The sequence below is a fragment of the Thermobia domestica genome, chromosome 6 (assembly GCF_964235325.1).
Source record: "Thermobia domestica chromosome 6, izTheDome1.hap1.1, whole genome shotgun sequence".
NCBI classification, from domain to species: Eukaryota; Metazoa; Arthropoda; class Insecta; order Zygentoma; family Lepismatidae; genus Thermobia; species Thermobia domestica.
In genome coordinates this window covers 308,459,145-308,475,737 of record NC_137459.1, presented here as the reverse complement: position 1 = coordinate 308,475,737, position 16,593 = coordinate 308,459,145, and the positions used below count along the sequence as shown (strand labels likewise).

The following is a 16,593-nucleotide window of genomic DNA, read 5'->3' as shown; positions in this document are numbered from 1 at the left end:
CTGTTCTTGAGTGGAAACACTGTCGCTAGAGGGACAGTATTTGATTAGGTGAAAATGATACTGTATACCAAAGATCCAGGTGAGCTGCCAAGTTTTTAGCTTCATTAGAAGCCGTAAAGAAAAAATCTTCCTAAAACTCCTTACGCTAATAATATAACAATGTTCCAACTTTCCATAGATGACAATGATTACAAATATTAATGAACGATTTTTTTTTTTTTTAATGCAAAATTGGAAATACAATACTATTCCCTAACATACGAGAACTCTACATTTCTAATCAAGTTGCACCTCCACGTACGTTTGTACATGATGTATTGCGAGAACGGCTTTCTTCGTTCCATGTCCAAAGAGTGTAATATTTCCATCCAGGAGACAGTGAACTACGTGTTGCTTTCTCCCAATAGGTACAGGAACGTCCTAATGTTTTGCCATTCATCGTTCACCGATGAGGCCACTTTCATCAGAAATGGGATAAACAACACCAACTGACATCGTTGGAGTGACGAAAATCTTAGGGCAATCAGAGTAAGACAATATCAGGAAAAATTTTCTGTAAATGTTTGGGCGGGGATTATGTATGATCAGATCATTGGTTTCTTTTTTCTGCACCAGCGTTTGACCGGTGAATATTATTTGCATTTCCTGCGCCATAAATTACTAGTATTACTGGAAGATGTGACTCTTCAAACTCGGACGTCCATGGACTTCCAGCACGACGGGGCTGCCTCTCATGCAACACAAGATGTATGTCAATATCTTGACTCCAAGTTTCCTCATCGGTGGATGGGTCGCGGAGGACGGAGGTCGATTATTCAACTGGCTGCCCCGCATCTTACACCTTTGTATTTTTGCTTGTGGGGGTGGTTGAAGGAAGTTGTATACAGACGAAAGGCCAACTCACAAGACGAGTTAATTCAGATTATTCTAGAGGCATTCGATACCGTCAAAGAGCGCCGAGAAGAAATCAATCGGTCAACACTGAAGGTACTTATGCGTACGGCAAAATGCATTGATGAGAATGGTCATATTTTTGGACATTTGCTGCACGCGCAAAATAATTACGTTGAAGGTTGACGCTAGTAGGGTTACGTCTCTATCTATACGCATTAGAATTAATTATTGGTAATGTACTAGAAGTAATTATTTATGACTTCGACAACCCTATTACAATGGACATTCTGGTGTAATATGTTGTACAAAAACTTTAATTCTAATAGGTTTTGTTTCACTGCCATCTGTTGTTCAGAATTGTAATTAGTGTTCCCACATAGAAATGTAAAATTCTCGTAATTTGTATTTCCAATGTTGTATAAAAACATTCATTTATTAATATTCGTAACCATTGTCATTTAAGGAAATTTGGAACATTGCTATGTTATTAGAGTAAGGAGTTTTAGGAAGTTTTTTTTTTTCTTTACGGCTTCTAATGAAGCTAAAAACTTGACACCTCACCTGGATCTTTGGTATACAGTATCATTTTCTCCTAATCAGAAACTGTTCCTCTAGCAACAGTGTTTCCACTGAAGAACAGTGCCAAATTGTTTAAAAAAGGGAATTTTTATAGGGAAATTCCAAAAATGTCCGTCCATTACTTCCCTCTTATATGTAGTACTGGGATAATCTTTATACCATCTGCAAGCGTGTTTCATTAGCTTTCAAATGAGCTATAATATGTAACATAACCCCAGCTACAGGGTCTACTAGAATGCTTCAAAAGAAAATTGGCACTAGCAAAAGGCAAAAAGCTACCCCTACCTTTATCTCCGGAACGAGGGGGAATAGACCCTATGTTTACATAAGCATTTTTGCTTAGGATGACCTCCCGTATCACCTCCCAAAATGTTTGACTTTCCTCACCGGACACTATATATATATATATATATATATATATATGGTTACTAAATTTCTTTTAGTCAAACATTAAAACGATAAGAATTTCCTGGCACACTAACACTCGGCAACATACAAAGTGCACTTATGTGTGTGAGACACTACTGAGCACTCAATTGGGCAATTGAAATTGGCATTCTCATTTATCTGACGCTCTGGCACTTACTATAAAATCAAAATTTTAGTACTGGTACTGCTAAGACTGGTGTCACTTATCACCGTATTAATTACTGCTTTCTACTTACTTTCTAACAGAAGAATTCTCTTCATCCTTCACCATCGACAGCAACTCGATTAATTTGGTAGGAAATTCCGGCAAATCGAAACGTAGTTTGTACACTTGCTTCATCCGTGAAAACACCTCCTCGGTGATACAAGAATCATAAGCAAACGTCGGATCATCGGGGTCCTCCACTGTGACAATTACGTCCTGCAATAAAGAAAAAAAGAAGACGCTAACAATAGTGAGGCACACATACCAAACTCAGTTACACGAGGAATCACAGAAAACCACAATATTGGTTCTGAAGCCAGAATAAGCAGACTGGTTCTGAAGATCACGATTTACTTTGCCCTAAATGGATCATATTTTATTGGAAGTAATTCTGAAGGTGATCATTGATGTGGCAGAAAATTAAAGGACAATTATAATGGTAATACACTTACAATTAATGTGTTCTCCATAAGCTGTATAGCAATATTAGCAATGTTAGGTTTTACCAAGGTTAGGTTCCTTTCATGTGATTCGTTTCATTTTATTATAACGCTCTGTTTGATGTAAACTCCACACGAAAAGTGGGATCAAAATATGTTACCAACTAAGGACGGAGTCAAAATTGTTGCATTTTTTTCCCCTCGACGATACGTCACCTTAAAAATTCAAAGAATGCCTCTCATGCATATTATATATCAGGGTTGTTTTGTTTAAAACAAATTTTGTATACATTTTAAACATTTTGTTTTAAACACGTGTATTTTTTAAGACTTGTTTTAAACATATGTTTAGTTTTATTTTATTTTATTTTTGTAAAAAAATCTGCCAGAGAAAGAAAATTGTAAAAAATTGCTTCTCATTCAAAAGTCTATTTTCTTCCTATGTGAATGTTTTGATTTCTCGTGACTAAAGCAGGTCAATGTGGTGATCTACAATTTATTCTCTTTTTTACCCTTATTTTTAACGTATATTGCATTGTTTAAATCAGAGGTTCTCAAACTTTCCGATAGCGTGGACCCCCTGTTCATTCGAAAAGTGATCCGTGGACCCCTTGTAACGCTATCTGAAATTTCATATGGTATTAAAAAATATAACTCCGCCATTGCCGGTCCCAAGCCCGGAAGAGAAAGAAGGAGGGTTAGGCATTAATTCCCTGTAAAACAAGAAGTATGCAGACCAACAGGCAGACAAAGGTGAGCGTGAGCACCTAAAGAAGGCAGGACGTAGAAGAACTTTGGGAGCAATTTAAAACAACAATCATAAAGAAGGCAGTGCAGGTATGCGGGAAATCCAAAATTGGGGGATCGCAAATTAAAAGAACAGCATGGTGGAATGAAGAAATTCAAAAGGAAGTCAGAGAGAAGAAGAAAAGATGGAAAAACTATCTATCAATGAAAACAGATAACGACTACGAGAGATACAAAGAACAGAGAAAAAAGGTTAAGGATCTAGGAATAAAAAGTAAAAAGGAAGCTTGGGAAGACTTCGGGAAAGGGTTACAGGAGAATTATCAAGGAAACGCAAAGTTATTCTATGGCACACTAAAATCAATGAAAAAAAGAACAAAAAGAGCCAATAATTAAAACAATATATGATAAAGAAGGGAAAGTATTGGTTAAGGAAGATGAGATAATAAAAAGATGGGGAGAATACTTCAAAGAAACACAGAAAGAGAAGGAAGAACCAATTTCAAGAGACAAATAGGAGAGTCGAAAATATAAGGGAAAAGTTAAGGAAATATGCGCATAGAGGAACCGAAAAACAGTCACAGGAAAACGACAGACACAAAGCAGAAGAAACGGAAAATAACATCCAACAGGAAGAATTGGAAAGGGCAATAAAGAAAATGAAAGCCGGAAGAGCATCAGGACATGATGGAATTGCTCCAGAAATGATAAAGCATCTAGGTACGTTTGGAAGAAAAATGCTGGTAAAGTTATTTAACTTGATTTGGAAGAAGGAACAAGTACCCAGTGATTGGGAAATCGCAGTGATAGTACCCATTTATAAGAAAGGAGACAACAAAGACTGCAATAACTATAGAGGGATCTCGCTCCTGAGTACAGTAGCTAAAATCTTTGCAAGGATTATTGATGAAAAACTAAGGAAGGAAATCGAACCGCAATTGGAAAATTCTTAAAGTGGATTTAGACCAAACAGAAGCACACAAGATCAAATATTTTCGCTGAGACAAATCATCGAAAAAGGAATAAATCAAAATAAAGAAATACATCTTTGCTTCATTGATCTAACGAAAGCATTTGATACCGTCAGAAGAGAAGAAATATGGAAAAGCCTCAAAAACAGGAATGTAAATAGTAAGTTAGCAAATGTAATCCAGAGTTGTTATAGACAAACAAGGAACTACGTAAGAACATGTAATAAAACATCAAAAGAATTTTACACTACATCATGAGTAAGACAAGGCTGTGTACTCAGCCCTATTCTGTTCAACCTTGTACTAGATGACGTTATGAAGGAATGCCGCAAGAACAACAAATGGTATGAAGTAGGTTCCTGGAAAATGAAACCAATAAAAATCGCAGAATTAACATTTGCAGATGATGTAGTCCTAATAGCCAAATCAGAAGAAAATTTGAATTTTAACTTAAAGTTGTGGGAAGAGCACTTGAAAAAGAGAAATTTAAAAATAAACATAGGCAAAACAAAATCGATGATAATTTCTAAAGAAAACAAAAAGCACCACATCAAAATCAGAAATGAAACAATAGAACAAGTGGATAACTTCAAATACCTAGGAACCTGGATTAACTAAGAAGGAAAACTAGACACAGAAATCTCTAACCGAGTAGCAGCTGCAGGAACATGTTTTAATGGGTTAAAGACACAGCTCCTGAACAGAAAGGAAGTAACAAAAAGAACAAAAACAACAGTATTCAAAACACGATATATAAGCCAATATTAACATATTCTTGTGAGTCTTGGACCTTGAGTACAAACCAACAAAAGAAACTACAAGCAACGGAAATGAGATTTCTGCGAAAAATAGAGGGTAAAACCAGAAGAGACAAGATTAGGAATGTAAAAATAAGAGAAATGCTTAAAATAGTTCCATTGGAAGATGAAATACAGAAGATAAAGTTGAGATGGTTTGGTCATTTATTAAGAATGGATGAAAAGAGAATAGTGAAACAAGTATAGCAAAAGTTATAGGAAAGAAACCAAAAGGAAGACCGAGGAAAATATGACTGGAAGATATTCGAGAAATCGCAAAGAACAAGAAGGTTCCATGGAAGACGGTGCAGACAACAGCACGAAATAGAGACGATTGGAAAGCTCTCTGGAAACCCCTCTACACTGGAAGGTAGAAGAGGACGGCTTAAGTAAAGTAAGTAAGTAAGTATTAAAAAATATACTAATTAGAATGACCATTGGCAAAAAAAAAGATCAAGAAAAATAATGCAAGAAGTAATTTATTCTAAAGATGCATGATTGTTTCCTAGTGAACGAAATGAAATGAAATCTTTAAGTTTTACGTCCCACGGTTATGCCGGTTAGGCTAAAGGAGACGGTGATGATGAGTAATGAATGAAATGGTGGAATGAAGAAAGTGGGAGGAAACGGGAGAACCCCGAGAAAACCCACGCACACGGTGTTTGTCCACCACAAAGTTCACTTTCCTAGTGAACGAAATTTCAATTGAAAATACAGTAACTTTCAAGACTGAAAATCTATGTCGTTTTTTAATGTTTTTATTCAAGAAAACCCATTTGATAAAAAATGTTCTCAAATGTGGAGTCACTAATGTGAAGAATGAAATTCTTGTGTGTTTTTCCATAATTGCATTGAAACCTGGAATAAGTTTTGTCACAATCAATCTTAGGTCCGATTACACATTAAGACGATTTCGCTTTAAAGCTTTAACACTGCAAAGAGCAGGAAAGATCTGCTCACATTAGTAACTGCTAGGGAAATGTATCAAATATTGCAATGCCTTTTTAGATAACTCTTCATACTCACGGGGCAGAAATTTAGTAAAGTAGGAAAACATTTAAAGGGCGTGGGTGGATAAGTATAGTGAAATGGCTCCAGGTGAATATTGGGGACGACAAGTGGCTGATATGTAAGTACGCCCAAGATACATTAATCCCTCACGTTTCAAACCCCAACTCTCATTGGTTCATGAGAAATGACGCAAAATCGGAAAAGTGGGATTAATTTATCTCTCAAGAATGGATCAATCGATTTTATTCAAACGTAGATGTTTGTATAGGTGTATACAAGGGCTTTGTCTGAAATAAAAATAATAATAATAATATTAATAATAATAACAGTTCCCCCCGACCATTTTCTCCATTCAAAAATTTCGATTCAATATTTTGAGCCCCTTTTGACCTATGATGGTCTGCGAGCACAACTTTAAAAAAAATAAATTTTAGGTGTCACTTTAACCCTACAATCACATATATTTTTTTCCGAAATTGTATCACGGGTACGCCATGGTAAAAATTGGCCAAAACCAACCATACATCACCTATAAGGGGGTAAATGCAAAAAGAACAGCTTTGATGTAGCTTTAGAATATTTGCTAATCACATCTGAAGTTCCAAATTCACTGAGACCCCATTTGATGGTCTGTGGCGTCCCCATCTCCATTTTGGGCCAGAGTGAAACTGTTGATATTGGTGTTTATTTCATATGAATTAATCACGATGAACATGAATTTGAAGTTAAAATTGTCATTAGATCCCCGTAAGTATCCCATTTGAGGATGCCTGAAGTTTCAGTGTGTGTTTTCATATAAAAAAATCAATGTTACCTATACCTACAGTGTCCAATCAAAGTCAAATAAACTCAGTGGAAAGATAATACCCATCAACAACAAAATAACGTAAAGCAACCTTTGTTGTAGTGTCTCCCATAGGTCCTGAGAGGGGAAATGGGGATAAGAAGTAGAGCAGTAGAAAACTGCAACATTTGAATAAAAGTACATTTTATCCAAGAAATAGAAGAAAATATAATGCAAACAGAGAGTAAGTTACATGTAAATACAAGTATTCAAATGTGTGAAACAAATAAGGATGAAAGGCACATTGTAGTACGTACTTCAGTCCTTGTCACTGTTTTCATTTATGACCACACAGATGTTGTTGTGATCGAATATTTTGCTCAATATTTGTTGTGGTTTTGGGATCCTCGACAAATATCTTCCATAACTTAGGTAAAAAATAATGGCTGCAAGAGGCAACTGTTGGCAATCCATTTGCACAGTCACAACAATACATATGACACTTTTGTAACCTTCTGTACTTGGTTTTAGATTAAGCACTTGTATGCATTGCTTTGCGTATGTCTTGAATGTACTGTCGTTTTCAATATCTTGTCGTTGTCTTTAACATACTGCATATTAATATCACCTCTTTCATCCAACATTTCAGCAAAATAACATATACATCGCGACAAAACATAACCAATTTTTTCCTCGAAGGTCAAGATCTAAGGGTTTACTTGTCCCTACCATAAATCCTTCATTGTAACTAGATTTCGGCGTTGCCGCACCAACTCAGGTAGAACTGTATAAAGCTCTCAGTATGGCTAACCCCATTACGGTTATCATAGTAGCCCGAGTCCGTGCAGACCTCTAAATACATTACCACACAGAAATGAGTGTCATAAGTCCAGGCCTTCTAAAGGCTGTTGCGCCAGGAATTTAGTTATCATTATTATTATTGCTAATAATAATATGTAATATTAGTAATAGGCTTAATAAAGATTCTGTCTGTTTATCTGCTCTGCTTGTAAGTATATTATTTCTAACTTTAAGATATAGTTATACAGGTCAATATATAATTGATCAGTTTCTTTCTAATGTGATTTGTCTAATGTGATGTGATTCTAATGTGTATAAAAACTGGACAAACTACAAATTAGGATACTATACACAGGAAAATTAATAATGATAGCTTTATTACTCAGATATTAACCTGCATACATTAATACATATGAGGATTTTGGTACTTAATAGAATGCTTTTTAATCATTTCTTTTTTTAAGAAAAAAGTTTTAAATTCTCATTATAGACAGATGGCCTGTCTAATAATAATAATAATAATAATAATAATAATAATAATAATAATAATTATTATTATTATTATTATTATTATTATTATTATTATTATTATTATTATTATAAAAGACTAACATTAGTGCATCACGCTAACTTCTAATAGTAAATCACGTTGATGCTCATTGCAATAATATAATGCAATGATTTAGATTTGAGCATTTATATTTATGTATCCGCAAGTTCGTTGGTCGGTTAACTTTATAAAAAAGTGAATGCAAACAATTAGAGCTCTTAAATACTGACTTTAATCTATAATTAGTGCTTGAACTTTTCGGGTAAACTGTACCCGCCCGAAACCCATTGTGTTTGGTTTACTCGATCCTTAGACCTGATAAAACTCGTTTGACCCGTGTTTGGCCTGTTTGGACCGTTTGACCCGATAGACTCGTTATGAGTTCGTACATGATAATTAGAACAATGTGTGTTATGATAATAAAGTGTACAATAATGACACACTAAGCTTGTTTTCATAAAAACGGGATTACCTGGTCATCCCTATTCATACGGTTCAATCGGGCAAACCCGATTCATACGGGTAAAAATACAATATCGGTCCAACGTGCGGTCCAGGATCTATTCTCTTTTCCGAGCATTACCGAAAATGCACAGTAGCCCGAAACGGCTCGGACGTAAAAACTATCATATTATTATTATTATTATTATATTAATAGGAGAGAAAATTACTTGTTGAATGATGTGTACGTATTTTATCCCTATTTTAAATGGTTATTCTGGTTTTATGTATCTGCTTATTGGTTTGCAACACTCAGAAAGAATAATTCGAGACTTCATTGTTTACCCTGGCGACAGGGAGAGCGGCTAAGCTTTTGTAATACCGGCAACATCCAACTGGTTGACAAACCGCACGTGGCCGCTAACAACCATATGACAGTTTTACTGCTGATAAGAAAACTTGGTTTAGCTTTGAAAACCACTATATTACCTGTTTATATTGGAAGAATCTACAAAACAATCCTTTCAAATATCTTCGGTCATTCGAGGAAAATCAACAAGATACTGTGAAGAAATAGATGTAAACGAAAGTTCTCTTGTTCGCAATTTCTTCTGTTCAACAAAGACTGCAAAGGTGTTTTCGTTTCCTGAAGCTTTAGCAGATTTAATGATTACGGTGATTGTGGAGTAGTTTTCATCTGGTGTCATACGTAGGGAGAATTTATTGTGTATTGTGTAGCAATTCTATAATACGGGCCAATACTAGCTATCATCTCTTGTCAAATATTTTATCCAACAAACAATACTTTTCTTTCAGCATTCCATGTGTAGCTTCAACTGCCCAACGAATTCTTGTAACAAACCTAGTATCATTTGCTTCTGCAGTGGACATTTGTTTTTCCTTTAAATGCAGGCATAGGAATTTTATAACCTTTGTCCTCAATATAAGTTTTACAGGGTCTATATTTTAATCTATTGACTACTAATTTACTAGGGATGGGCACGAGTCGAGCTGAAACTCGACTCGAATTCGAGTCGAGTTTCGATCCGAGTCGAAGGTAGTTTTCTCGAGTCGAGTTCCGAGCCGAGTTACTGTTTTTTGAGATCGAGTTTCGAGTCGAGTCGAGTTTGATACGTGGCTCGCTCGTTTAGCTCGTTTTAGCTCGTTTTGAAATCATGGCCTGATTAAACTGGAAAACGAAAGCCATGAGAAATGTAAGCCGTAATATGGAATACTTTTAGTGTTGCTCATGAGAGGGGACACTGCTTGCATCTCCTCTCGTTTCATTACTTGACATTAATAATAATAATAATAATAATAATAATAATAATAATAATGAATATCTACAATGTATTATCATTATTCATAGTCTATCTTATTTCTGACAACAGTGTTATACATGATTTACATGATTTTGTCTTCTTTAATCACAAGCCACTGTTGTGCTTATCCGATTCAAATCTCTCCTCCATATCGTTCTGCTTATTTACTCAGTAAAGTACTACCAGACTAATATTCATTCATAATAATTCTTTGATCCAATATTTGATCCAATTTGTTTTGCATATACCCACATTAATGTCCAGTTCCATCTAATGAAACTAGTGTAAAAACAATTTTGTTCACCAGCGTTATAGTAATATATGATTGAATTCCGGATATATGAAGGCCCATAAATATGCAAATTACATATGGGACGTTAAAATTAGTGCAATATGCATTGGGCCGCGGTGAATTTTGCATTTGAATCAATTTTACACGAATCCCGAGAGAACACTTCGCGATTGTAAGTCTTAAGTTACTCATATACAGACCATGACAATAGTCTAGGAGACAAAGTTTGTGGCTGTCTCGTATCAAAAAAGTATCGTAAAGGTGGTAGTCTCTTAGGAAGTGTATATGTACCTGGAAAAGTATGACTTCATGCCCACCATCACCCATCCTTTGCAGAATTAAGTGAACGAGAGATATATTTATTTATTTATTTATTACTAAGCTACCAGATACAATCTCAGAGGCCATTTTACAGTGCAGCACTCAACAAATCAACAATAACAACATTGGGAAAGGAAGTGGAAGACTGGCGGCCAGGGTCTGTATTTTAAGGTACCATCCCAACATTAACCTGGTGTAACTGAGGAAAACCCTGGAAAACCTCAGTCAGGATACTGAACTCTGGATTCGAGCATGGGACCTCCCGATTGCGAAGCAAAAACGCTGTAATAATAATAAATCTTTGAGTTTTACGTCCCACGTTTATGCCGGCTAGGCTAAAGGAGACGGGGATGATGAGAAATGAATGAAATGGTGAAATGAATAAAGTGGGAAGAAACGGGAGAGTTCCGAGGAAACCCATGCACACGGTGTTCATCCACCACAAGGTTCACTTGGCGGTAGCAGAGATGGAACCCGGGACCCCATGCACCAGAGGTGAACGATCTACCACTGAGCCACGCCGGCCCTTAATAATAATAATAATAATAATAATAATAATAATAATAAGTTGTAGTAGTAGTAGTAGTAGTGTCATTGATAATAATTGTATTGTGTATGTAAGATACTTAAAGAATATACTTGAACTACACACGATTCGGCTCGATTTGGCTCGTTTTGGCTCGACTCGACTCGAAACTCGAACCAAATTTGAGTCGAGTTGGAAGAAAAATTTCGAGCCGAGTTCTCGAGTCGAGTTCAAAGATGTCTGTTTCGAGTCGAGTCGAGTTTCAAAGAAAACTCGCTCGAACTCGCTCGTGCCCATCCCTATAATTTACTAATATAAAACGTACAATTCTGGGGGGTGTCTTGCCCCCTAAGAAAAATCGCAACATACGCTCCTGGCTGTCAGTATTCCTTTTCTTGCGACGAATTCGCACAATCACAAAGATTCATTGTTTCGTTTTTGTTCTACAGTGATAAGGATATTCATTTTCAAGTAAATTGTTAAATATCAACAGTTTTACTATATCCCAAACTAGGAATGGGGGCGCCACAGGCCATCAAATCGGACCTCAGTGAATTTGGCACTTTTCAGGTGTGACTTCTCATTCATTCAAGTAGTAAGCGTGCAAAAGCTACATCAATAGGTGTTCTTTTTGCATTTGTGCCCTTATAAGTGCAGTATGGTTGATTTTGCCAATTTTGACCATGGCGTACCCGTGATACAATTTCGGAAAAAATACTGTATGTGTGATTGTAGGGTTAAAGCATCTAAAATTTATTTTCTCATAACTGTACTCGCAGACCACCATAGATCAAAAGGGATTCAAAATACTGAATCGAATTTTTTGAAGGGGGAAAATGGTCGGGGGAGCTGTTATTTTTTTTCAGACAAAGCGATAATATTTAATGTCAATTTCAGTACAATATCATGATAACAAAAAGGGTTATTTAAGGAGGAGGTTGAACCCTCCATGGGAACTAAGGATAACCATAAAAAAGGGAACAAAATTCTAAAAATCCCGGTCTAGGGTGGATCGCCGTCATAGCACTCTGAATTTCTCGCATGGACTGTAGCTAAGATCATGTGACTTCTATCAACCAATCAAAATTGATGTACCAAAACATTCATCTTACCTGTAAAAGGAAACAAATGAGTGAGGGTTTTTCCCATGTTATACCATGCAATCTGTTCACCGTGTGGCGGGTCTAAAATCATGCGACCTCTGTCAACCAATCAGAATCGAGGTACCAAAGTATACATCAGAAAGGACACCCTAATTTCAAAAATCCTAGGACCTAAAATCACGTGACCTCTATCATCCAATCAGAATCAAGGTACCAAAGCACTCATCTTACCCGTAAAAGGAAACGAATTAGTGATGGATTTCCCCGAAAGGGTAAAACATGACGTCATACCATGTGACCTGTTCACCGTGTAGCGGGTCTAAGATCATGTAACCTCTATCAGCCAATCAGTATCGTAGTACCAAAATACTCATCAAAGAGGATACCCAAATTTAAAAAATCCCAGGGTCTAAGATCATGTGACCACTATCAACCAATCAAATTCAAGGTACCAAACTACTCATCTTACACATAAAAGGGAACGAATTTAAAAAAAAAAACCCTGAGCCTAAGATCACGTGACCTCTATCAGCCAATCAGCATCGTGGTACCAAAGCATTCATCTTACCCGTAAAAGGGAACGAATTTCAAATATCGCAGGGTCTAAGATCACGTGATTTCTGTCAGCAAATCAAAATGAGGTATCAAAACACCCATCTTACCCGTAAAAGGGAACAAATTTCAAAAATCCCTGGTGAGGGATTTCCCCGCGGGGTGACTCATGACGTCATACCACGTAACCTGGAAATTTGAATTTCCCGCGTGGGCGGGGCCTAACGTCACGTGACCTCTCTCAGCCAATCAAAATCGAGGTACCAAAGCACTCATCTTAGCCGTAAAAGGGAACAAATTTCAAAAATCCCGGTCATAAAAGAGAGTGAGGATGAGTCATTCGCGCCAACGGGGACCACTACTACTAGCCCGTTGCAAAACGTTTAAGAAAGAAATGGTTGATTTAGTTTAAAGAATCATTATGAAAAATGGAATGATGTGAAAAAACTGGAAACCGAAACAAATAGTAAAAGTGTCGATCTGAAAATTGCTTCTGATTATTCTAATGATGAATTTCCTGTATATGTTTTGACTGCGATCCGACGTAAAATTTCAAAATCAGTGGTTCGGATCCCACTTTAAACAAAAAGCCCTGTCTCATATAGTCTTGCTACTGATGCAAGACTGTAATCAAACTAAACAAACTAATTTTACGCGTTTCGAACAAACTTGAGTTGCAGGATAAATCTGGCTAAAACTCAGTCTTTATAAAATATTTTTAGATATGGGGCGTTCATAGCACAAGGAATATAAGTATATTTTGAGAAAGGTTCACTTAGCAAACGTAGTATCTTCGTAGCCAAAGGTACGAAATAAATGAAACAAAAACAACGCGAAAGAGTGTGGACTAGAGTTTCATAGGACAGCCGCTAGACAAAGTCGTTGATGGAATGGGGAAGGAGTTCTAATTTCCTCCTCATGAATTAAATATATTAACATTATATTGTGTACGCTGCAGCCTGGGAATGACTAAAAAGTCAAGCTCCGAATGCCATAGTCAATGATACATAATTACGTTAAATAAATGCCGAGTGTGTTCAAAAGAATACACCGAAAACGTCATATTTTCACAACCACGAATCCGGCATGAAAGAAAGAAAAACTACGGTACATGACAAGATGCAATCTAGAATTTTATATAATTGCCTCTAGAGAGGGGCGTTCGTTTAGAGATCATCTGCCCCCTACCCTGAATTTCAGATTTTGGCGGCAGTAATGCAGATTTAGAAAACTTTTGCTGAGCAACGTCCAACATAAAAAAATGAAATCCTTACGCCGAATAAATACGGATTATGATAAGTTATAATCCATTTCCATTGGCGGTAAGGAGCTATAGTCCCATATTGCTCTTTTGTATATTTTTTGACCTAAGGATTCCAAAGGTGGATCTAGTTTAAAGTTTCAGGCCTGCTTAAAATTCTGAAAATTGGGCCTAACCAACTTTCCGGTTTTAATCATCTGTATGTTCTCCGTATTTATTTGGTGTAAGGACCTCAAGCTTGTTCTGTTGGACTTTGCTTATCAAAAGATTTCTAAAACTGTCTTACTGTCCCCAAAATCTGAAGTCCAGAGTGGGGATGGGGGCGGCTGCCCTCTTGTCCCACTGACGCCCCTGTCTATCGGCTGTCATATGAAACTATCCTACGCCCTTTCGCATGGTTTTAGTTACACTTGTTTTGGACTCTTGACTGCGAAGATATTACGTTTTGAAATAGAATTCATTTGCTGAGCAAAACTGAACTTTATTGAAAATGGATTTGGATCCATTGTGTTTTGATCGTCCCAAATATTAGCTTTCTTCAATAAATAATTTACATAGGCTTGCAGAAAATATTGTCAAGTTAGCACAACATGAAGTGTGCTTCAAGCGTTATGCTTTTCGAAAATTTATTATTTTAAAATAATTTTATTAGCATCAATGTTCTGAAATAGTAATTAAATTCTGCAACAAAAATATCACCCACCTCCACGAAATGTGAGCTTAGCCCCTAAAGGCATAACTAGGAAACTTTCAAAAGCGGTAACTCCGAAATGACTTGCTTTAGGGCTAAAATAACCGCACAACCCTATTTCTGGTAAAATTCTAGCCTTAAAACATGTAACATTACTGCATTTGAATATGAAATTTCGAATACCAATCAAAGATGTCCGCCATGATGCTTGATAGCACCATATGATGTATCAGACCACTTCCAAGTTTCATCATTCTCCTTCAACCCGTTCTCAACACACAAGAATATTGAGTACTTTTGTTTTGCCATGTATATTGATAGATTGTGTGAAATCTCTATAGTAGGTACATTTTAAAATCTACCTAAAAAGGTTATTCCAACCAAGAAAATACTTGCGAGAGTCACTGCGAAGAGAGTGTAATAAAAGAGGGTCGTGATATGAAATAAGTTGAGAATTACTAATCTATACTGAAATATTCTGTACCCAACACAGTGTAGTCTTAACGAGAATAAAATAAATGAAAAGATCGGTTGCAAGAGTAAAAAAGTCTTAATACATTATTACACGATTTTAAAATATGTTTAAAATCATGTTTTAAACTGTTCAAAATGTTTAAAACATGTTTTGTTAATTTTCAATATCTTGACGCTTGGGAAGAGCATTATAACTCCAGTATTATATTGTATAAAGCAATGATCTCCCAGTGTCCTCTCGGGTTATATTTCCGGTAAACGAGTGACTGTCCGGTGCTGATCCAGCATCATAAGCAGTTGAGAAACTAACTGAAATAAGAATTTTAGGAATGATCAAAAAAAAATGAACCAAAAGGTTGCGATCTCGGTCAATAATTCGTTTTTGGATCAGAAGCCACAAATTTTTCGAACGGCCCCTAAACAGTTTTTTCTCAGTTTTCACGGAATAATATATCGGGCGTACAAGAAAAATTTTGATTGAATGAAATATATTGGACTTTTTGGATCAAGGGTTACCAAAATTTGAACGGCCTCTATATCGAGTTTTCGTATTTTTTACGGAATAAGCTCATCATACTAAGTTAAGTGATAGTTTTGGTTTGGTTACATTATATGTAGTTCTCGAGAGATAAGGCTTACAAGAAAATTTTTACCTGAAGTATATTGGACCCAGTGGTGCCCCCCCCCTTATGTGTATGACGCACCCCCCCCCCCAATTGTATATCCGTAGGTGTTCTTCCATGAAAAAAATCTTTTCGATTAATTTTACCCCCCCCTCATCAAACATATTTATATAGATTTTAACCCCCCCAAACATTTCAATGACGCAGTTTGCGTCATAGCCCCCCCTTGTGGGCACCCCTGTTGGACCTTGGGGCAATGCAAATGAAATCGACCAATTTCCAGGTCAAAGGTTGCCGACATTTTTTTTATATATATATATATATATATATATATATATATATATATATATATATATATATATATATATATATATATATATATATATATACCTAAGATTGTACCACATTCAGGGAATTGAAAACAGGTATTCATTTACTTTTTAGACGCGCAGGTTTGTATGTGGCGGATATTTTGTATAGGCGCCTAAGCGTATTTTCCACTTTTCAGAAGATTCCATTAAACGCTGTAACTTTTTAGGTTTTAAAGATAATGACTTTAAACCAAAACCATATGAAAGATAATGGAATAGACTACATTCTGTGTCCTGTGCACATTGAGGCGTACTTTAGAAGGTTGAAAAAAGAAGCTCTAAACATTTGGAAACCTAGAAAAGGTCATTTTGGAATGTAATTTTGAAACGAAATAAATAACTCACCTTCAATTCTTTGTCTACATATAGACTAGATAGTAGACAACGCCCCAAGTAAGTTTCAGATGT

The 16,593-nt window shown here is 36.2% G+C and overlaps 1 protein-coding gene across 1 annotated transcript in view; it reads right to left on the bottom strand.

The window, feature by feature from the left end:
- LOC145688547 (uncharacterized) overlaps window positions 1-16,593 on the bottom strand; it is a 265,066-nt gene that overhangs the window by 215,265 nt on the left and 33,208 nt on the right. The window contains exon 2 of the mRNA XM_081762940.1: window positions 2,139-2,323. Coding sequence (XP_081619066.1) covers window positions 2,139-2,323 — 185 coding nt within the window. The remainder of the gene's footprint in view (window positions 1-2,138; window positions 2,324-16,593) is intronic.